Source organism: Microcaecilia unicolor, chromosome 3, assembly GCF_901765095.1.
Source record: "Microcaecilia unicolor chromosome 3, aMicUni1.1, whole genome shotgun sequence".
NCBI classification, from domain to species: domain Eukaryota; kingdom Metazoa; phylum Chordata; class Amphibia; order Gymnophiona; family Siphonopidae; genus Microcaecilia; species Microcaecilia unicolor.
The window spans coordinates 439911863-439935195 of record NC_044033.1 but is presented as its reverse complement, the minus strand read 5'-3'; the positions used below and the strand labels follow the sequence as shown (position 1 = coordinate 439935195).

Below are 23333 nucleotides of genomic sequence, written 5' to 3'. Positions count from 1 at the left end.
ACTGTAGCAATAAATTATGTTGGATTCTGCCATTAGGCTAAACCTTAGCAGGAACAATAACTATCACCAACAGAACCTGACACTGTCTTTGCCTTTATAAATTAACTTTACTATTACTATTATTATTTTATAAGTTATTTATTTTATTTATTTTTGTTACATTTGTACCCTGTGCTTTCCCACTCATGGCAGGCTCAATGCGGCTTTCTGCTCCATTAGCTCTTATCTTTATGTTCATATTCAGTGGTTAATTTGCTACACTCATTATATACATAGTAACATAGTAGATGACGGCAGAAAAAGACCTGCACAGTCCACCCAGTCGGCCCAACAAGATAAACTCACATGTGCCATTTTTTGTGTATACTTTACCTTGATTTGTACCTGTCTTTTTCAGGGCACAGACTGTATAAGTCTGCCCAGCACTATCCCCACCTCCCACTTTATCCACTTTATGTGGATAAAGTGGTGTGATTGCCTGTTAATCTATTTTAAAGGATGGAAACAGACGTTAAAAAATAAAAATAAATAAATAAATAGAATAAAGTGATACTTGTTTTAATTGAACTAACAATTTATATAAGCAGTAACTTTGTCACCATTCATGCATATGATGCAGGAAAAGTGGTAAAACTAGAGGACATAAATTGAGGTTATGGGGTGGTAGACTTAGGAGCCGGTAGTGGGAGGCAGTGCTGGTGGTTGGGAGGCGGGGATAGTGCTGGGCAGACTTATACGGTCTGTGCCCTGAAAAAGACAGGTACAAATCAAGGTAAGGTATACACAAAAAATGCCACATGGGAGTTTATCTTGTTGGGCCGACTGGGTGGACCGTGCAGGTCTTTTTCTGCCGTCATCTACTATATTACTATGTAATGTCAGAAAATTCTTTTTCACGGAGAGGGTGGTGGATGGCTGGAATGACCTCCTGAGGGAGGTGGTGGAAAATAAAATCTGCAGCAGAATTAAAAAAGGCATGGGATGAACACAGAGGATCTCTAATCAGAAAATAAATGATATAAAAAAGAAAATTTAAAGAGTTGCATATGTATTGGCATGTCAAGTGGTCCTTAGATGGTCACTGGCTGCATCAACTAAGGCTGGTGGTGGGCCGGCTTGTACGGACTGAGTTCCACAAATGGAGATCTTATTTAGAGTGGGCTGGAGAGAGCTTTGATGGAAATTCCAGTGGTTTGGAACGTGAGGACAGTGCTGGGCAGACTTTTATGGTCTTTGTCCCGCAAATGACAAGATGAATTTAGATAGGCTGGAGTGGGCTTTCACGGCAATTTCAGTAGTTGAAACATAAGGACAGAGCTGGGTAGACTTCTATGGTCTATGTCCCAGAAACACCAAAGAAAGACCATGATCAAGTAAATAATATCACGTTCATTGTTGATTTAAATCTTGAATTGATAATGAATGTGACTGTTGGGCAGACTGGATGGACCATTTAAGTCTTTATCTGCCGTCACTTACTATGTAGCAATGGCATTAGAAAAAATGCCCCCTCTAAAGAAGGTCCTATGCTCCACAAACAAATGTTCCCCATGGTTCTCCCCAGATTTACGGATCCTTATGCATCAAGGATGCCAACTTGAAAGAAAATGGAGAAAATCTCCTAGATGAAAATGTATCTCCAGATCGTAACAACAGCCAAAAAACAATATTTTTCTCAACTCATAGAACAAGCTGCAAATTCAACCAAGAAGCTATTTAAAATAGTAAACAGCATACTGCAAACACCACAACAGAACCAGCCTTCCCAATCACAACTAACCAGCAAGGATTTTGCCACTTACTTTGCTGACAAAATTAAAGGTCTCCATCAGGACCTATAGACTATCCCATCAAAGCTCCTACCAGCTAATGAAGAGAACACTCCCTCTTCCCCACCATGCACAGCCATCTGGGACTCATTTAATCAGGTCACAGAGGAAGTTCTTGAACATATCCTGAAAGGTCTATGGCTTACAACCTGTCCTCTTGATCCCTGCCTAGCAAAGACTGCACAATGAGCGAGCACAAGCCTCAATGAAGGAGCCACTAAAATTGTTAACTCCTCTCTTATGGAAGAGCAGCTGCCAACCACAGTAAAAAGAGCTGTGGCGTGCCCCCCTACTGAAAAGAGCTGGACCAGGACATGCTCGAAAACTACCGACCAGTCTCTAACATTCCTTTCCTGGCAAAACTTATAGAACAGACAGTCTGCAGTCAACTTGACTGGCTAATTGAAAGTAATTGGCTAGACCCATGTCAATCTGGCTTCAGACCTGGGTATGGAACAGAGACAGTTTTTGTGTCCCTTCTTGATGATCTGCACAGAAACTGTGACAAGGGATCTGCCTCGATACTAGTGTTGCTTGATTTCTCAGCAGCCTTCAACACTGTGGATCATAATAGCATGCTTACAAGACTGGCAGAAACAGGTATCAGTAGCACGGTATGTACTTGATTCAAATCCTACCGATCAGCTAGACAACAATCAGTTCTGTTTAACAACAGCACATCATTACATTGGGCACTGGATGGTGGGGTGCCAGAGGGTTCCATACTGTCTCCCATTTTATTTAATATCTACCTCAAGCCTCTGGCTGAGCTGCTTCAGGCAATGGACACAAAATTCTACATCTATGCTGATGATGAGCAACTACTCATACTCACTGAACCAGATCTATTCACAGCTGGGAGTAAACTGCCTGCCTAAATGCAACTCAGAAATGGGCAGATAACAAAACATTTTGCCTGAACCTAAATAAAACAGACTTTGCCACAGGAATCTGTATTGGGACAGGTGCTATTTAACATATTTGTAAATGATATGGAAATTGGAACAATGAGTAAGGTGATTAAATTTGCAGATGATACAAAACCATTCAAGGTTGTTAAAACACATGTGGACTGTGAAGTATTGCAGGAAGACCTTAGGAAATTGGAAGACTGGGCATCCAAATGGCAGATGAAATTTATTGTGGGGAAACACAAGGTGATACACATTGGAAAGAATAATCCGAATCCCAGTTACCTGACGCTAGGGTCCACCTTGGGGTCAGCACTCAAGAAAAAGATATAGGTGTCGTTGTAGATAATTTGCTGAAATCTGCTCAGTGTGTGGCGGCAGTCAAAAAAGCAAACAGGATGCTTGGATTTATTAGGAATAAGTCTGAAAATACTAATGCCTTTGTATCCACTCCATGGTGCAAACAAACTTCGATTATTGTGTTCAGTTCTAGTCTCCATATCTCAAAAAAGATATAGTGGAATTAGAAAAGCTTCAAAGAAGGGGGGAAAATGATAAAGGGGATGGAACTCCTCTCGTATGAGGAAAGGCTAAAGAGGTTAGGGCTCTTTAGCTTGGAAAAGAGATGGATGAGGAGAGATATGATTGACGTCTACAAAATCCTGAGCGGTGTAGAATGAGTAAAAGTAAATCGATTTTTTACTCATTCCAAAAGTACAAAGACTAGGGTACACTTGAGTAAGTTACATGGAAATACTTTAAAAACAAATAGGAGGAAATATTTGTTCACTCAATGAATAGTTAAGCTCTGGAACTCATTGCTGGAGGATATAGTAACAGCGGTTAGCGTATCTGGGTTTAAAAAAGGTTTGGACAAATTCCTGAAAGAAAAGTCCATAGTCTGCTATTGAGACAGACATGGGGAAGCATGGAATGTTGCTAATTGGGTTTCTGCCAGGTACTTGTGACCTGGCACGGCCACTGTTTGGAAAACAGGATACTGGGCTAGATGGACCATTGGTCTGACCTATTATGGCTACTCTTATGTTCTTATGGGTACCAAACACATGTGGACAAATACCGGACTTCAAAATACCTTTTGGTAAGTATGAGCTCTCCCTAAAATCACAGATCAGGAATCTTGGGATACTGCTTGACTCATCACTCGCTCTGATCCCACAAAGTCAAACAACCTTCAAAAATTGTCTCTATCACCTACGGCAGCTACAAAATCTCTCTCCATATATGGAAAAGACGAGTTTGACCACAGTTATCCATGCCATGATAACAACATGACTAGATTACTGTAATGCCCTGTACACTGGCCAAACCAAAAAGTTTGTATCAGTTCCAACTAATTCAGAATGCTGCAGCACGACTGACAGAAGGCTGCAAGTGGTGTGACCACATTACACCCTTCTTGCAAAAGTTACACTAGCTACCAGTACCTTACAGGGCTAAATTTAAAACTCTGTCTGATTTTCAAGGTCCTCAGACAAAATGGGCCAGAGTTTTTAAAGAATGTTAGCCCTTTACACAGTGGCGTACCAAGGGGGGGGGGGGGGGGGGGGCGGTCCGCCCCGGGTGCACGCGCTGGGGGGGTGCCGCGCGCGCCTGTCCTTCGTTCGTTCCATGCTCCCTCTGCCCCGGAACAACCTGTTCCGGGGCATTGGGAGCATGGAACGAACGAAGGACAGACGTGCGTGGCGCGGCACCCCCCCCCCAGCAACGTACACCCGGGGGGGGGTGCGCTGCAACCGGGGGGGGGGGGGAGCCGCACCCAGGGGGCGGGGTGCATCGGCAATCCGCCCCGGGTGTCAGCCCCCCTAGGAACGCCACTGCCTTTACACACCTTTAAGACTAAACTAGATCCTGCAGTGCTTGTTAGATTCTATCTGTTAATGCTGTGGTACAAATGCTGTCAAATAAGTAAAAAAAAAATATATATATATATATTGTCCTCCACTTTTTAAGACACTGCCTATCCTACTAACAGCTTTTGACTTTTTACAGATAGACCATTAATAGGCAATCCGTTATTTCTAATAATCTTCTGCTATTGTTTCGGGTGAGCGTCCGAAAATGGTAGCAATCTCCGCCTACTGGCTTCAGCACATATAATGGGCTAAATAGGCTCATGCCGTCTCCTGTTCCTAATCTAACTAACCTCTGTGGGCCCGCTCTCTCCTTTGACGCAGCTTCCTGTTTCCGACAAGGCGCAGGCGGGATGCCACAGAGGGAGAGAAGAACTTGAAGTTGTGTCATAGGGGACGGGGCACCGGAGAAGGAAAGCTGTGGGATTATTGGTGGGCGACTTCAGGTATCAGTTTAACGGGGGTGTTTGAAGGAGAGGTGCCGTATCGCGGACAAGGAGGAGAGAGAGATGATAGGGAGGGGCGATCGGTCCCCTCATCTCCGAATGCGTGTGAGGAGGGGTGCTCGGCGTGTGAGAGTGTGAGGTTAGCCGAATGAGTGTGACTTGGTATCGTTTGTGAGTACGTATTGATCTCTTGTTTTTGGTGTGCTGCTGACTGTTTTATAGCACTAGGGTGCTGGTGCGTTTGCTGCGATTTCTCATATATAGTTTTATTAGAATCCGAAGGGCGGTATATTAAATAAAGATAATCTGACATATTAAGATGGTATTTTGTTAAGATGGAATGATTCGGCAGTTGTTCTGTGAATTGATTCTGATATGCTAGAATTTTGATTTTGAATTTCTTTAAATTAGAAGGTGAAATTGTTTGCTTTTTTTAAATAACTAAAATGTTGCTTCATATTAATGCCACTGATGTGCATGGGGCAAATTTGCAGCATCTATTTTCCTTCCCTTCCGGAATGATTACTCCTAGATTTTTGCTTGCTGCTAGGTGCATTGTCTTGGGTGAACCGTTTCATAAAGATGATTAATAAATAAAAAAGAATATGTTGAATATGCTCCTAGACCTGAAATTTGATATGCATTGCACATATGACAGGCATTGTATCATACAGTTATAAATGTTCTGCTTCTCTTGTCTAAAGACCTGCTGGAATTCTCTGGCCACCTGTTGCCATGTATCTGGGAGCACCTTGCAGTGACTTGAGAATGGTTTTAGTAGTCCTTGTCTGATGCACTAGGGTGTAAACTATTTTTGTATTATAATCAAAGTTGTTGCTGTACATTTTACATATATGTATTTTTGTGCCCTGATGACAGTGAGTTTGAATCTGAGAGGTTTACAAAAGTACAGGTACAGTACTGTATGAGATATGGCAAAGTGGGTCTGATATAGTGGGAAAAATATATATTTCTGTCTCTCCTCCCAACAAAAAAAGCTTGCAGTCTAGATAAATGTTTTTATTTTTGAATTTTTGTTTTTATACCTTAAAATGATAACATTGGTTTTCATTGTATTTCATAATATGGCGCAGTGCTTGTGATATATTCTGACATCATTTGCAGATGGTTTCTGTTAATCTTCTTCCGGCCAGTATTCAACGTGAGTTAACCAGCTAGGAATGGCCATCAACCGGTTAACTCATGTCTTGGCAGATAACCTGTCATTTTCAACGGCATTTAACCAGTTATGGCTGCTCAACTGCCCGGTTAGCAACAAAAATAAATCCGGTGATGTTGGGGGGTGATCTGGAGGCATGACTGGATAAGTCCCAATATTTGGAACTTAACTGGCCAGGCTTAATGAGCAAATAAGACTGTATAAATATCTCATTAAGCCGTGGCTGGTTAAGTCTGAACATTGACTTAACCGGTCATGTGCTAGTCGGAGTTACAAGAACTGGATATTCAATGCTGGTCACCGGAAACGACCCGGCATTGAATATCCGAGTTGAAAGATGGCGGTGGGCAGTTGAAGCGCTGCCTACCGCTGTCTGAATATTGGGGGGCATGTTATTAGTATTGCCACTGTAAGGATTGTTAATGTTCTCTTTGGGGGGGGGGGGGGGGGGTAATCTGTCTTCTTTTTTTTTTTTTTTATCAGAAAGCATTTTATTAAGTTTTCTGTTTTGGCCTTGTCAATGGGTTAAACCCAGAAGTGTCCAGGCTTTCACCGAACCTTGACTTCTTATAGAGGTGACTAATTTGTGTTGGCTGAGGACCACAGATTAGTCACTCTGATTGCAAGCCCTGTTAATTTATGTACCTCAAACCTTGCAAAAAGCATTATTCATGCTCTTCAGGCACATCAGGTCACTAAGCTACAGCCCGATGCTCCTGGGCCACTCCTTTAAAGGGGCTGGCCAGACTGCTGAATCTGCATTTCCAATAAGAACCTGCCCCCGTAAGGCAACTTGCCCCCCTAGCGGTATTATCGCAAGACAACTACTAATGGTTGCAGTGCAGTTGAGGAGCAGAAATAACCAGGGATCATTTGTGCCCTAATTCTGCTAGACAGCAGGAATTTTGTTAGGTAGGCTATGAGGGACCTACTGGAGGGTATGTGAGTGAAGGGGGGGGGGGGGTCTTTGAGGCAGGATTTTCTGGGATTGTGGGGGATCTTTGGCCCGGGGGGGGGGGGGGTGAACATTGGAGGGAAGGGGTACAGGAGTAGTTCCTAGTTTTGAGTGCCAGCCCTTTTAAGAAGTAGCCAGGATCGTTGTGTCACCGCTGTGCAGTCCACTGTTCCTGGCCATGAAAAATAATGCCAGCTTTTTTCTGGTGTGACTTTTCCAGGAATAATGTAGCTTATGTGTCTTATAACATTTGCATGCTTTACTGGCTGCTCATGGTATTCCAAGCACTTTGTAACAACACATTATCTGTACGAGAACTTCTGGACCTGATTACTCAAGTGACCCTGAATTACTCTAGGCTGGTGATCATGGGAGATTTTAATTTACACATTGAAACTCCAGATACCACCACAGGTGCCTTTCTGGACACGATGACAGCACTAGAATTTACACAGGTGATTTTTTTGCTATTTTTGTTACATTTGTACCCTGCGCTTTTCCCACTCATGGCAGGCTCAATGCGGCTTACATGGGGCAATGGAGGGTTAAGTAACTTGCCCAGAGTCACAAGGAGCTGCCTGTGCCTGAAGTGGGAATCAAACTCAGGACCAAAGTCCATCACCCTAACCGCTAGGCCACTCCTCCACTTCAATTCTCCAACCCACGAAAAGGGTCACATACTAGACCTAGTATTCTACAAAGGAGTGGATTCTGGGATGACAGTATTGAAATACCCCTACCGCGGTCAGACCATTTTCTACTTAAATTTTCCCTAAGTGAACACCTGACACAAATGGCACTTCCCAGAGTTTGGAAGGAGATCAGAAACAAAAAAAAGCTGACCGTGGAGGATTTCCTAGAGGCCTTGGATTATCCACATGTGGATGAAAAGACAACTGCAGTGTCAGAACAGGTTGATCTGGAATACACGCTTAGCCAAGACCTTAGAGAAAACAGCACCACTAAAAAAGGTCTTTTACCCCACTCACAAATGGTTTTCTTTAGAACTCCGGAGTCTTAAACGCAAAGGACGGAAACTAGAAAGGAGATGGCATAAATCTCGCCTGGATGAAGATATGCTAAATTGTACGAAGCACATGACAAAGTAATGCCAAGCATTAACAGAAACCAAAAAAACAGTGTTTCTCTCAATGCATTGCACAGGCTGCCAATTCAACCAAGCAGTTGTTCAGTATAGTAAAGAGCCTACTGCAACCCCCACAACAGAACCAACCTGCCCAGTCTAAACTGAACTGCAATGATTTTGCTGCATATTTTGTCAACAAAATTAAAAGTATCTGCCAGGATTTACAGGCAATCCCACACAGTCCCCAACCAGTTAACCAGGGGTGCGCAAACTCGAACACTTCTAACCCAATGACAAAGGAGAGCCTTGACAAAATCCTAAGAGACCTTCGACCAACTACCTGCTCCCTCGACCCTTGCCCATCAAAGATAGTGCTCAGGTGAGTATGGGCCTCATAGAAGGTGCCACAAAAATTGTGAACACTTCTCTTTCTAATGGGCAACTACCAATAGCATTAAAAAGGGCAGTGGTTCGCCCTTTGCTAAAGAAAAGCAACCTTGGCCAGGACAAACTTGAAAGTTACCGGTCAGTATCCAACATCCCATTTCTAGGGAAACTCATAGAACAAACAGTCTGTTCTTAATGACTGGCTAGAAGAGAGAAACTGGCTAGATCCATGTTAATCTGGATTCAGACCTGGTTATGGAACAGAAATGGTCCTTGTATCCCTAGTAGATGATCTTCACAGAAACCGAGATAGAGGATTCACCTCAGTGTTAGCTTTTGACACTGTGGATCATGATATCATGCTAGCACGACTGACAGAAACAGGTATCAATGTAACTGTACTTGCCTGGCTCAGATCCTGGCAACAATCCATAATATTTGGCAGCAACTCATCACCACCTTGGACACTGACCTGCGGGGTACCACAAGGATCGATACTGTCATCTATTCTTGTCAATATCTAGCTCAAGCCTCTAGCTGAGCTGATTTGGTCAATGGACACTCAGTTCTACATCTATGCGAATGATGTGCAGCTACGTATACCCATTGAACTTGACTTACAGCCTTGAATAAACTGATTACGTGTCTAACATCAATTCAAGAATGCGCTAAACACAACAAGCTTTGCCTGAACCCAAGTAAAACCGAGCTTCTCTGGGTCCCTAACACAAGTGGCTACATACCTGACATCAAAATCCCTTTTGGGAAGTATGAACTCCCCCTCAAGTCACAAGTCAGGAACCTTGGAATACAGTTAGATTCAACACTTACTCTGATATTCCAAATCCAAGCAACTTTCAAGAGCTGCTTCTACTGTTTGTGACAGCTACACTGCCTCTCTCCTTATATCAAGAAGGTAAATCTTATCCCAGTTGTGCATGCCATGATAACATCAAGACTGGATTACTGCAATGCACTATACGATGGTCTGACTACAAAGGGCCTGCACCAGCTCCAGTTGATCCAGAATGCAGCAGCAAGACTCATAGAAGGTTGCAAGTGACGCTACCACATCAAACCATTTTTGCAAAAACTTCATTGGCTACCAGTACAATACAGGGCTAATTTTAAAACTCTGTCTGATCTTCAAGGCCTTCAAAGGAATTGTACCTGAAGAATAGGATGATCCTCTACATACCACCATAAGGTTCTCTCAAAGACTATCACTAACCACACCCTCTCCAAAAGACTTTACATGATGTGATACCCGCATTTGAGACTTCTACGGAATAGCCCCCACACTCTGGAATGCACTGCCCGAAAGGCTCTGCTTAATACAAGACTATCTCTATTTCAGGAAGCAGGTGAAAGCTTGGCTCTTCAACCAGGCCTTTAATGGAAGAAGTTACTAACTTGTGAGTCTCACTCACATGTACACACAAGGAGTGACACGGGCTGCATGTAAGCCGGTGTATTTTTTTTTTTTTTGTGCTCCAACTTCCCTGCCTTGTTTCTCCCCTTCTCCTATTTGCGATAATGGAAAAACTGGCAGGTCCAGACCTCCCGTTAAAATTTCCACGGTAAAGGTAGGGATTACGTTTGTGCATGGGGTCGGAAACAGCAGTGCATTGCAGGCACATTATAATAGTAATTAGCTCATTATAATAGCTTTGCGTTCCGATTTCGTTAGCTTCTACCATGACAGGAAAATGACTCGGAGAACCCTTTTGTGCATGTCCCAGTTTACTACTTGTTTGTTAAACTGGCTAGAACTAGTAGAACTAATATTCTGCCAGTGTCGTTATGCTCATATTAGCCCTCTCCTCAAGACACTTCACTGGCTTCCTATCCGTTTCCGCATACAGTTCAAACTCCTCTTACTGACCTATAAGTGCATTCACTCTGCAGCTCCTCAGTACCTCTCCACTCTCATCTCTCCCTACATTCCTCCCCAGGAACTCCGTTCACTGGGTAAATCTCTCTTATCTGCACCCTTCTCCTCCACTGCTAACTCCAGACTCCGTTCCTTTTATCTTGCTGCGCTATATGCCTGGAATAGATTTCCTGAGCCGGTACGTCAAGCTCCATCTCTGGCTGTCTTCAAATCTAAGCTAAAAGCCCACCTTTTTGATGCTGCTTTTAACTCCTAACCCTTATTCACTTGTTCAGAACCCTTATTTTATCATCCTCACTTTAATATTCCCTTATCTCTTGTTTGTCCTGTTGTCTGTCCTAATTAGATTGTAAACTCTGTCGAGCAGGGACTGTCTCTTCATGTTCAAGTGTACAGCGCTGCGTACGTCTAGTAGCGCTTTAGAAATGATAAGTAGTAGTAAAAACCATATTGCTGTCTCGTTAAGTTTAGTGCATCTGGCCTGAATGTTCAGCCAACAGCATCACTAGTTTTGTTAGTAGTTCAGATTATTACAAAGCATAGGGTTCCTTAGCGTCAGCAGCATATGAATCCAGAGACTTGTGGGTGGAGGTGGGAGAGAGACCACACCAAGTGTGGAGATGCACTTGATCCCCACGAAAAAAGTCCAGTGCAAAGTAGAGAAGGAGTGGGGAAGGTAGGCTCTTTCCAAACAGAAAGATGTATAGTTAAAAAAGTTTATTGGTAATGTACGTGGGCCAGCTCTCTTCTACAAGAGGACTGTGGTCCCACCGTACCATATATTTAGTTGGAATTTAACATCATATTACATCATAATACTTCTGAAGAAGGCACTCCGGCACCGAAACACGGCTGTGTCGAGTCATACTTTTTTTGATGTTACCAATAAACTTTTTTTTTAACCATACGTCTTTCTTTCTGTTTGGAAAGAGCCTACCTTCCCCTCTCCTTCTCTACTTTGCACTGAAGGTGGAGCAGGTGGAGATAGCACTGAACTGCACTGTCTTATAGGATGGATGCTCCTTAGTCATTACTCTGTATCACTAGCAGGCGGATGGATGATCTCTCACAGGCTCCTGGTCATCTGATGGTGGCTCCTGTTCTGGGTCTTTCAGTTCAGTAAAGCTTTGGGGTGCTTGGCTGAGCGGTGCCGGCTTTAGGGGGTACACTTTGTGATACCAGGTCCCTTCCCCACCCTTCTCCACTCTCTAGCCCTTCCTCCATTCTCCTTCCTCACTGAAAAAAAAATGGAGCATAATTCTTTAAAGCTCACAGCCTTAGCTGTAGGAGAGATTCTGGTTTTGGCCAGTATAAAGGGTTTTCCATTGGAGAGGAGGTGAGTGTGCTTCCAGCAAAACAGGGAGGACTCCCGACGGTTGGCTGTCCCAGGGTGAGTGTATTCTTACATTTTCTTTCACCTTTTGGTCGGTTGTGGTTTTACTTTTTTCTTTGCAATGGCTGCCAAAGTTGTTAAAAGCTGGTCCCAATGTTGGAAGTGGGGAGCAGCATTCGGGCAGTGTCCAGGTGGCTGTGCAGGTCTCTCCTCTGGAAGAAGGGGCCATGTTTGGGGAGGTGTCGTTTCCCGTGCGAGAGAGATGCGGGCTCATTATCCTACTACATTTCTTTAATGGGGTGAACAAATGTGGATAAAGGTGAACCGGTTGATATTGTGTATCTGGATTTTCAGAACACGTTTGACAAAGTAGCTCATGAAAGACTCCAGAGGAAATTGGAGAGTCATGGGATAGGAGGTACTTTCCTATTGTGGATTAAAAACTGGTTAAAAGAAAACAGGGGGTCTGTGCTGGGACTGCTACTTTTTAACATATTTATAAATGACCTAGAGATGGGAGTAACTAGTGAGGTAATTAAATTTGCTGATGTCACAAAGTTATTCAAAGTTGTTAAATCGCGGGAGGATTGTGAAAAATTACAAGAGGACCTTACGAGACTGGGAGACTGGGCGTCTAAATGGCAGATGATGTTTAATGTGAGCAAGTGAAAGTGATGCATGTGGGAAAGAGGAACCCGAATTACAGCTACGTCATGCAAGGTTCCGCGTTAAGAGTCACAGATCAAGAGAGGGATCTAGGAGTCATTGTTGATGATACGTTGAAACCTTCTGCTCAGTGTACTGCTGCGGCTAAGAAAGCATATAGAATGTTAGGTATTATTTGGAAAGGAATGGAAAACAAAAGTGAGGACGTTATAATGCCTTTGTATTGGTCCATGGTGCGACCGAACCTCAAATATTGTGTTCAATTCTGGTTGCCGCATCTGAAAAAAAGATATAGTGGAATTAGAAAAGGTGCAGAGAAGGGTGACGACAATGATAAAGAGGATGGGACAACTTCCCTATTAGGAAAGGCTAAAGCGGCTAGAGCTCTTCAGCTTGGAGAAAAGGTGGCTGAGGGGAGATATGATAGAGGTTTGTAGGGAGGAGCCAAGATGGCGGTTCGAACCTGAGGTCCCGCAGTTTGTACGCTGAAGTTCTCTTTTACTACATTAAATTACCTTTTTCAACTATGCCGCTTACCAAGAGAAAAGGGGTAGTGAAAGGTCTACTGCCGTCGACCAGAACGTCTTCCCGTAATCAGCAAACGCTCCTGCAGTTTATTTCGGGCACCTCGGTGAATCCTGGTGTGGTGGATCCCGCGGTTGGAGCTGTCGGAGGAGTGACGATTCCATTAGGGATAGAAACATCTCTTTCCCCACCGGATCTTAATCCGCTGCTTTGTCCTGCAGTTCTTCGGGGTGGTGAAGAAGGCCTAGCGGAGACGGAAGTTGGCATCCGGGAAGCCTCAGACGGTGGATCTTTGCCCCAGGAACCAGATGATTCGAACACGGAGGTTGAAACTCCCAAAGCGGTAGCTTTACAAGCTATCTGGTCAGCTATTCAGAATTTGACAGTGGCAGTTACTAAAACAGCTCAAGATATTGCTTTGCTTGTGAACAAGATAGATTCATTAACATTAGCACTTGAGAATGTTAAACAGGAAATGCTTGCCCGAACTACACAGACGCAAACAGAACTTTCATCTTTGAAAAAGATTACTGAGACCTTGATTACTGATGATGGTATCTCGAAAGCTGGAACAAATAGAGAACTATAATAGACGCTTAAATTTGAGAATCTTGAATTTTCCCATATCTATTGGAATATCACCGATTGATTTCTTTAAGAAATACCTATTTGAGGTTTTGAAATATCCCCAGACATCTATTCCACCAATAAATAAAATCTATTACCTTCCAGTAACTAAACAATCGGAGGTGAATCCAATTGAAAAAAATCAAGAATTAGAACTGAATTTTCAAGAAATTTCAGCTTTATTGGAAGAATCCATCAGAGGTCCCTACACGTAGGACACTCTTAGGGTCATTTGTCTTTGAGCAAGATTTAAATGCCTTAATGAAACTTTACTTTAAAAACTCATTAAAAACATTTTGTGAACAAAAAATTTGGATTTTCCCTGACGTTACTAGAACAACTCGAGCGAAGAAAAATGTTCCTTGCGTACAGAGAAGAGGTTAAATCTATGGGAGCAAACTTTTGTTAGCATATCCCTGTAAATGTTGTATTAAATATTTGGGCAACAAATATGTTTTCTTTGATGCAGATCAACTTAGACTCTTTATAGAAAATAAAAAAACTGCCTAGATAGTTTGTGTAAAGTAATTAAGAAATTATATTGCCGGGACTTAACGGATCAGGCCATATGCTTTGTAATTGTTAAAGACTTATCTAGATCTCCTCATTTAAACTCCTCCTTCCAAAGCTTAATGAGGTCTAAGGAAGCAGAAATCAATATTTTCTTTGTTGAAATAACTTCTGAAGAAAAAAAGAAACTACATAGTTCTCTTTTCTTCTTTTTTTTGTCCTTATTTTAAACACAATCTCTGTAATGGATGTGCTGTTTTGCAAATTTATAAGTTAATCTTGTAAATTTAAAGAAAAAAGAAAAAAAGATGGAGGTCTGTAAAATAATGAGTGGAGTTGAACGAGTAGATATGAAGCGTCTGTTTACGCTTTCCAAAAATACTAGGACTAGGGGGCATGCGATGAAGCTACAATGTAGTAAATTTAAAATGAATCAGAGAAACCTTTTCTTCACTCAACATGTAATTGAACTCTGGAATTTGTTGCCAGAGAATGTGGTAAAGGCAGTTAACTTAGCAGAGTTTAAAAAAGGTTTGAACAGCTTCCTAAAGGAAAAGTCCATAGACCATTACTAAATGGACTTGGGGAACATCCACTATTTCTGGGATAAGCAGTATAAAATGTTTTGTACTTTTTTGGGGATCTTGGCAGGTATTTGTGACCTGGATTGGCCACTGTTGGAAACAGGATGCTGGGCTTGATGGGCCTTTGGTCTGTCTCAGTATGGCAGTACTTATGTATTTATCCTTATTTATTTGTAGCATTTGTATCCCACATTTTCCCACCAATTTGCAGGCTCAATGTGGCTTACATTTGCCGTAATGGCGGTTGCCATTTCTGGGTAACATCATTACAAATAGTATTGCGTTAAGGTGCATACAGACATGTAATATAACATAAATGGAACATATCATACATCATATGCATACATACATGGTAAGGAAGAGTACATTATGATATTGCGTGAAGGTTTCTGAGTAACAAATTGGATTGTAGAGAGTTTGCTCAGGCATGTGATAAGAGTTCGGTTTTGTAAAGATCGTGTATAGTGTTGTTTTTTAATATTTATGATGACTGCTTATGGTATGCCTTCTTGAAAAGATCTGTTTTCAGTAGTTTTCAGAAGACGGTTAGGTCTTGCGTTGTTTTTATAGCCTTTGGTAGTGCGTTCACTAGCTGCGTGCAGATGTATGAGAAACTAGTCGCATATGTGGATTTATATTTTAGTCCTTTGCACTTAGGGTAATGGAGATTGAGGAATGTACGTGAAGATCTTTTTGCATTCCTAATAGGTAAGTAAGTCTATAAGGTCTGACATGTAGGTCGGAGCTTCTCTGTGAACGATTTTGTGGACCAGGGTGCAAACTTTGAATGCAATACGTTCTTTTAGTGGGAGCCAGTGTAGTTTTTCTCTTAGGGGTTTGGCGCTTTCGTATTTCGCTTTCCCAAATACGAGTCTGGCTGCTGTGTTTTGAGCGGTTTGAAGCTTCTTGATGATTTGTTCTTTACATCTGGCATAAATGGCATTGCAATAATCTAGATGACTGAGCACCATTGATTGTACTAGGCTGCGGAATACTTCCCTTATTTTATTTTTATTTTTGTTACATTTGTACCCCGCGCTTTCCCACTCATGGCAGGCTCAATGCGGCTTACATATACAGGTACTTATTTGTACCTGGGGCAATGGAGGGTTAAGTGACTTGCCCAGAGTCACAAGGAGCTGTGCCTGAAGTGGGAATCGAACTCAGTTCCTCAGTTCCCCAGGACCTTGGGAAGAAAGGTTTGATTCTTTTAAGTTTCCACATTGAGTAGAACATTTTCTTTGCTGTATTTTTCGCATGGTCTTCGAATGTAAGATTTCAGTCAATTGTGACTCCCAGAATTTTCAGGCTGTCTGAGACCGGTAGGATGTAATCTGGGGTATTTGTGGTATTGGGTTTGTTTGTGTTGTATTGTGAGGACAGGATGAGACTATGAGGCTTATTTTCAAAGCACTTAGCCTCCCAAAGTTCCATAGAAACCTATGGAACTTAGCCTCCCAAAGTGCTTTGAAAATATGCCTCATTGTGTTTTTTCTGTGTTTAATTTTAGTTGAAATGCGTCCACCCATAAGTTCATTATTTGGAGGCTGCGTGTGATTTCGTTTGTGATTTCAGCTATGTCTTGTTTAAACGGGATATATATTGTGACATCATCTGCATATATGTATGGGTTGAGTCCTTGATTGGATAGCGATTTGGCTAAAGGTGTCATCAGGTTAAAAAGTGTTGGTGAGAGCGGTGATCCTTGTGGTACTCCGCATTCAGGTTTCCTTGGCGTTGACATTATTGAGTTAGATATGACTTGGTAAGTTCTTGCTGTTAAGAAGCCTTTGAACCATCTTAATACGGTTCCTCCGATCCCAAAGTAGTCTAGGATGTTCGAGAGTATTTGGTGGCTGACCATGTCGAACGCGCTGGACATATCAAATTGTAGGAGTAGCACATTGTTTCCAATTGCAATTAGTTGCTTAAATTTGGTTATGAGAGTGGTTAGTACTGTTTCAGTGCTATGGTTGGATTGAAATCCTGACTGTGAATCATGTAGTATTGTGAATTTGTTTAGGTAATTGGTGAGTTGTTTGGTTACCATACTTTCCATTAGTTTTACTATCGGGGTGCCAAAAGTGATCTGGCAGCCTTTTATACAGCAGCACGATTTGGGAGCAGTACTGCTGGCAGCTCCTTTACCCAGCACTGCTTCAGAGGTCCTTACACATATCAGCGGCTGTAGGGGTTTCTCTGGGGCTGGGTTCATTCTTCTGTTCCATAATACCTGTATGTTGCATAAGTAAGGGTAGGGGAACTGACAGTTCCTTTTTAGCTCAGCCTTTGGAGATTTCTGGCTTGTTCCCTTTCTCAATCTCCATTGATGGAGCCTGCCCCAAAGAGAGATAATTGTACTCCAGCTCAAATAGGGTCTATTGCTCCACGTCTCCCTCTCAATCTGAGAGAGTCATGTCAGGGCAGTCCCTTTCTGCACTGATGCAGGAGGAATTGAAGGAGGGGGAGCTATTTGCAGAGGAATCTGATGATTCCATCGTGGTGCAGGTGTTTCATAAGGTAACTAGAAAAAGTTCAAAGAAGAGCGACCAAAATGATAAAGGGGATGGAACTCCTGTCATATGAGGAAAGGCTGGAGAGATCAGGGTTCTTCAGCTTGGAAAAGAGACAGATGAGGGGAGATATGATTGAGGTCTACAAAATCCTGAGTGGTGTAGAATAAGTAGAAGTAAATCGATTTTTTACTTGTTCCAAAAGTACAAAGACTAGGGGACACTCAAGGAAGTTGCTTGGAAATACTTTAAAAACAAATAGGAGGAAATATTTTTTCATTCAATGAATAGTTAAGCTCTGAAACTCGTTGCCGGAGGATGTGGTAACAGCAGTTAACGTATCTGGCTTTAAAAACGGTTTTCCTGGAGGAAAAGTCCATACTCTGTTATTGATATGGACATGGGGGAAGACACTGCTTACCCTGGGATTGGTATCATGGAATGGTGCTACTAATTGGGTTTCTGCCAGGTACTTGTGTGACTTGGATTGGCCACTGCTAGAAGCAGGATACTGGGCTAGATGGACCATTTCTCTCACCCAGTATGGCTATTCTTATGTTATGTTATCCATGGCCATGCGCCCTTTTGAGTTACGTGCTATTAGAGTTAGGTGCCATGCCTTATAGCATAGCGCTTTGCCAAATCACATTATATCACTTCTCTTATATTCCACTTACATCATATAGTTCAAAGCAGATCACAAAAGAGAACTGGATTATTACCCAGGAATTACAATTGGTGAACAGATGTAGAATTAATTAAGCAAAACAGAATTACAGAACAGAATAGTGGTTATAGCTTTTCTGAATACATCATAGTTGGAAGTTTTACTTCATTTGGTAGAGTTCTCTTCTATCTATTGCCTCTGCTAGGATATTGTGATTAAATAGAAGGGTGTAGCTGGAGGTTGGGGACAGAGGTGGACTGGGAGGGCAATGCATTCCCTCCTCCCCTCCCCCAGCGGACCTAAAATAATGCTTTTCCTGGCGGGGATGCTGAAGCCCCACAAGCCAAACCTTGTCCTTATGTTCCTGCAATACAGAAGTTGTCAGTGGTGTGCCTCCAGCCGCCAACCCTCGGACTTTCAGAGCATGCTGTGCATGCATGAGGAGTTCTGGCGGCTGGAAGCACACCTCCGACAATTTCTGTACTTCAGCAGCATGAGGAGGAAGGGAGCAAGTGAGCAACTAATTTCTTTGGCTGGTGAGGCTTCGGCATCCTCTCCAGCCATTTATGGTTTTAGATAATTATATGTTACACGTCTGTTACAAGCAGAGGGTGAAGGCGATCACGTCCTTAAGAAACAGGGCAACGTGTGGATGAGATGCCAGGGAGGAATTAGAAATCCAATAAACAGGCATGAGCTGCCACTTGCACCCGGAGATAGCTCACCGCCAAATCCTCCTGCAAGGAGGATAAAATCTGCGATAGGGTGGACTGAAACAGAGACCACGTCCTCTCAGTGCAAAAGGTTTCATGTCTTGATCTGGTGCTCCGTTTGTTGCAGCAGGCTCCCTTTGAACCATTATGGAAAGCCGCTCTTAGTCTTAAGTCGGTGTTCCTCTTCGTTCTCTCATCGGCCTGGTGGGTCTCTGAGCTCCAGGCCTTCTCTTGTAGAAAGCCTTTCCTCTGCTTCTCTGAGGTGGGGGTTATGGTGCCTATTGTGCTGTCCTTCCAAAGGTGATCTCCGCCTTTCATCTGAATTGGCCATTGTTTCTTCCATTTTTTTGGAGAGACCAGTGTCCAGAAGTCTTTTCCTGTTTGCACTTTCTGGATATCAGGTGCATTTTCATGCACTATTTGACATCTACGAATAATTTCCTTTGTTTGGATCACCTTTTTTATGTTGTTTTTGGGTCCACACAGAGGTGAGGCGGCTTCCAAGGCGACTATTGCCTGATAGGTAGAGACTGTCTCCTCTGCATATGTGCTGGTGGGTCACCCACTTCCGGCACACCTTCGCGTGCATTCTGTGTGGGTGCTGGTGGCATCCTATGTAGTGCTTGGGCTCCTCTTCATCATCATTTGGGATTAATAGATTAACCTGGTATTGTGTTTGAATTTTGGGGGGTTGGGGTGGGGTTCACACCATCTGGCATTGTTCTTGAAAGGTAGATTGTTGGTTGTAACTGGAGTAAAAGTTGTGAACTTAAAAAAAAAAAAAGAAAAAAAAAAGAAATGTAGTAGATTGATTTGGTGAGGCGAGGCAATATTTTCTGTCCCTTCAAGTATTCTCAGGCAATGCCATGACAGTGGCCTCTTTCAGCAAAATGGAGGTAGAGGGTTGATGAGAGGAGAATGGTACTACAGATCCCTAGGGGGCCCAGGAGGCAGGATGGCTCATGAGCAGAACCAAATGTGCATGACTTATCAGCAGCATACATAGCAAAAACAGAGTGTGAAGGTAGTCTACATAAGCAGGCATATTTGGGACTCGGGAGAATTAGAACTCAGTGGAGGCTTTTGAATGCATTACACAGGCATGGAGGTCCCGCAGTGGAACTTTATAGCCACAAAAAGCAGTGCCAGAACAGTGCTACAGTTCAGCTACAGGACCCAGGGCAAAGAATAAGATTGTGCACCCCTGGCCTACACAGGAGCTGCTTATAGGCAGACTAACACAAAGGATAGCGAGTCACTGGGACCTTGTGATCCTCATCAGATTGAGTTGGGTGGCCCTAGTTCATGGGTTTATTGAGGCTATTGATAAAGGAGCCATTTCATCTCTGAGGACAAAAGGCAGTTAAACTAAGGGCCCACCATGATGGCAAATTCTTCTGGTTTTTGCTTATAGCCTGGCTCTTGAAAGGGTGAGACCAAAGGACAAGGAGTATACACTAGGGCCATGATGGCAAACCTATGACACGCGTGTCAGCACTGACACGCGTAGCCATTTTGGATGACACACGGGTTGAAAGCCGGCAGCAAATAGAACCCAGCCTACCTGCTCTTACTGCCAGGGCCGGTCTTAGGCAGGGACGACAGGGGCATTGGTGGTCTTATCGCAGCTTCAGAAGCCCCCTCCGAGTCGGAACTCCCCTGCTCCACTCCACCTCGCAGCCTTGGTAACCAGCAGTCCTCTTCGTCAGAATCATCCAATTAGGAGTGCCCTTTTAGGCGCCAGACAGGCTCCCTACAACCAATCACAGCTCACTGCCTGAGGCTCGAGGCAACTGTGATTAAATGTCGAACCTGAGTGCTAAGTGCGAGTAACCCAGGCAGGTGCTGCTCTCTTCAGACAAATAAAGTCGGGTCAGCGGCCGCTGTCTTCCTCTCTGTGATCCTGTTGCAGCCTTAGCTCAGCTGTGCTTGGACACTGACTGCTGCTCCTGCTCTACACTTGTTTGGGAATTTCCTAAAAATATCGGTCCAGCTAAGAAATCACTTTTATAATGCTCCTTTCACTACTTGTTTGTAGCAATTCGTTATGAGAGAGGGAAAACAAAAAAGGAGAATAAATCATGGGTGCCGTTTCCCGCCATTAGAACTAGCGGCAGGTAAGTTAAATAATTAGTTTTTGGTTTATTAAATACAGTTATATATTACAATTATATATTTTTGTTATTTAAACTATAAATATCGCAAAATTATGGTTTTTTTTCTCAAAGTGACACACCACCTGAGTTATGCTCGGTTTTTTGGCGAATTTTGACATACCAAGCTCAAAAGGTTGCCCATCACTGCACTAGGGGGTGGATTCAAGAAAGTGTGTCAAAAATTAGGCATGAAAATATTGTGCTTTAAGCACCAATTCTCTAACAGAAGTTGCTTGCAAAATTGCCATTATAGAGTGTAAGTCGGCATGCAAGCACTTAGACCATGTCAAAGGCTAGTGTAAATGGTTGTGCCTAAAGTTGAAAGTTGTGTGTGAAAGTGATGGTTTTCTATAACTTAAGCGCACAATGGCAAGACATGTCCCTGACCCGCCCGTTTGGATGCCCCATTTGAAGTTTATAGAATAGTGCCTAACAGTTATAGGTGTAACTACAAATCAGTACCAATTAGTATCTGCCATTATTTACTATATTATGTGATTTAGGCACACAACTGGCACTATTCTATAAATTAGGTGCCCAAGTTTGTTAATTAGTCAGAAATTGGGGCGTTCAACTTGATAGAATCTAGGGGCAGGTGTCATATCTGTCTTTGATGAAGAAAACAAAAACTTTGTCCTCCTTAGTCTATGTTAGGGCAGAAAGGGTCTTTGAAGCATGGTGCTGAGAAGAAGAGAATTGGAGAAGGGCCTAGTTCTTGATTCTCTGAAATTACAAGTTTGCCTTCACCTTCAAAAGATTGGAAAACACCGTGTAAAGTGAAAGTGCCCCCCCCCCCCCAGCTTCAGTGAAGCTGCTGAAATCATCTTGGCTCTGTTTTTTATAGTCCTGTGTCTTTGTTTCTTATCAGTGGGTTGGTCTCTTATTGAAGAAGCAGGGATTGTTTGTTGTGCAGTGCTTCTTTGAGCATTGCATAGACCTGGTAGCACTATACAAGTACAATAAGCACAGCCCACCATATGCACTGTGGGTCCCTGGCTAGATACAAGTTCCTGGTTCAGCTTTTACCAATGACTAGTTTTCATGCACAAAGCCTCATTTAGCAGAAAATGGGAAAACATCTCTTGAGAAATCAGGCCCAGAGTGTTTCGCATGTTTTTTTCCTGCTCAAATGAACCCATATTGTGAAACTACAGTTTGTTTTACAACATAGCTTCCTGTTAATTTCTTTCTGCATAAATGCTCAGCATTGTTTTTTCTCTGCTGTTTCTGGGCCAGATGTATTAATGAGCTTTTACCAGAGCTAATATGGGAAAAATCCATTAGTATATCTAGCTAAGTAAAAACTGTAATAATTATGGCATCCTTGGAAGTCTGCAGATATCCGTCTTAATTTTGTTCCATTTACACGTTGCAGTTGAAATAATTTTGAAATGCACAAGAAACAAATCTGAAGCATATCTGATTAACAAAGGGAAGGAGGTGTTGCTTCTGAATCTTCCTCTTCCTCATGGGTGTAGTTTGACTGTTTCATTTGGGGGTGGGGCAAAGGATGGGGTGGGGAATATTAGCATATTCATTTGCATGTGTGTGTATATATATATATATATATATATATATATATATATATATATACAAATGAATATGCTAATGTGCCCCATTATGGTTATTCCCAAAAAAGTCAGCTCTTTCTCCCTTCTTTCCTCCTTACCCAGCACTCCCTCTTCCTCTCCAGTAGTATTTCCCCACCCCCTTTCTCATACCATGCCAGTGTAGACCTTAGAAATGCATAAGCTCTATATGTAGATCCTTCAAGAGGTAGTGGTGTCATGATTTAGGCGCAAAAACCCTTTCTGATGTTTTGGTGCCACCTCAGTAAGGCCAACACACATACTCTCCACTGCAAAACACTATACAAACTTGTGCATAAACACACTCATAACCTTACCAAACTAAAACAGCACTAATTCCAAGGACAAGACGAGCTACAACCTTATGCGTGGAAAGGCAGCTCTGTAATTACACCTGGCTCTAAAACACCAATGAAAAAAAAAACAAAAAGGGCTGCAAATACTAGACACTAGCAGAGTACTTCACCTTGATCACACATGACAAAAGATACAACACAAGGAACTAGAAATAAAAAAAAAATATGAAGGCAAAATACTGAACTGGAAAGCTACCTCAAGAAGTTAGACTCGGCATGCAGCAATACTAGAGAAATTGAAACTTGCATGCAAAATATCACAGATGTACATTTCCAAAAGCTGACATATTCCTCTGAATAAAATACTTTTTTCTACATTTGTTGTCTGATCATTTAGTTTTTCTGTTCGCTTTGGTCTCAGTGTCTTCTGTTTTATGCAGTGTCTTCTTTCCATTTGATATTTTTTCACTCACCATGTCCACCATCCTCCTGTGTCCTTATGCGTCCTGTCTACCATCTGTAGCCCTGTCCCTATCCTTCCTCGAGTTTCAGTATCTGCCCTCAAAGTGTTCCGATCTAGCCCTTAAATTC

At 42.6% G+C, this 23333-nt stretch overlaps 1 protein-coding gene across 2 annotated transcripts in view; it reads left to right on the top strand.

Annotated features, from left to right (window-relative positions):
* Nucleotides 1-4921: 4921 nt before the first annotated feature.
* RNF144A (ring finger protein 144A) overlaps nucleotides 4922-23333 on the top strand; it is a 130340-nt gene continuing 111928 nt past the window's right edge. Inside the window, exon 1 of one of the 2 annotated variants that reach the window (XM_030198903.1) lies at nucleotides 4922-5060. Coding sequence is in view for 1 of the 2 variants with exons in the window: in XM_030198902.1 (XP_030054762.1) it covers nucleotides 5209-5231 (23 nt within the window). In the remaining variant the exon portion in view is untranslated. Of the gene's footprint in view, nucleotides 5061-5084; nucleotides 5232-23333 lie in introns of those variants that run through there. The other variant, XM_030198902.1, reaches the window with a different exon arrangement.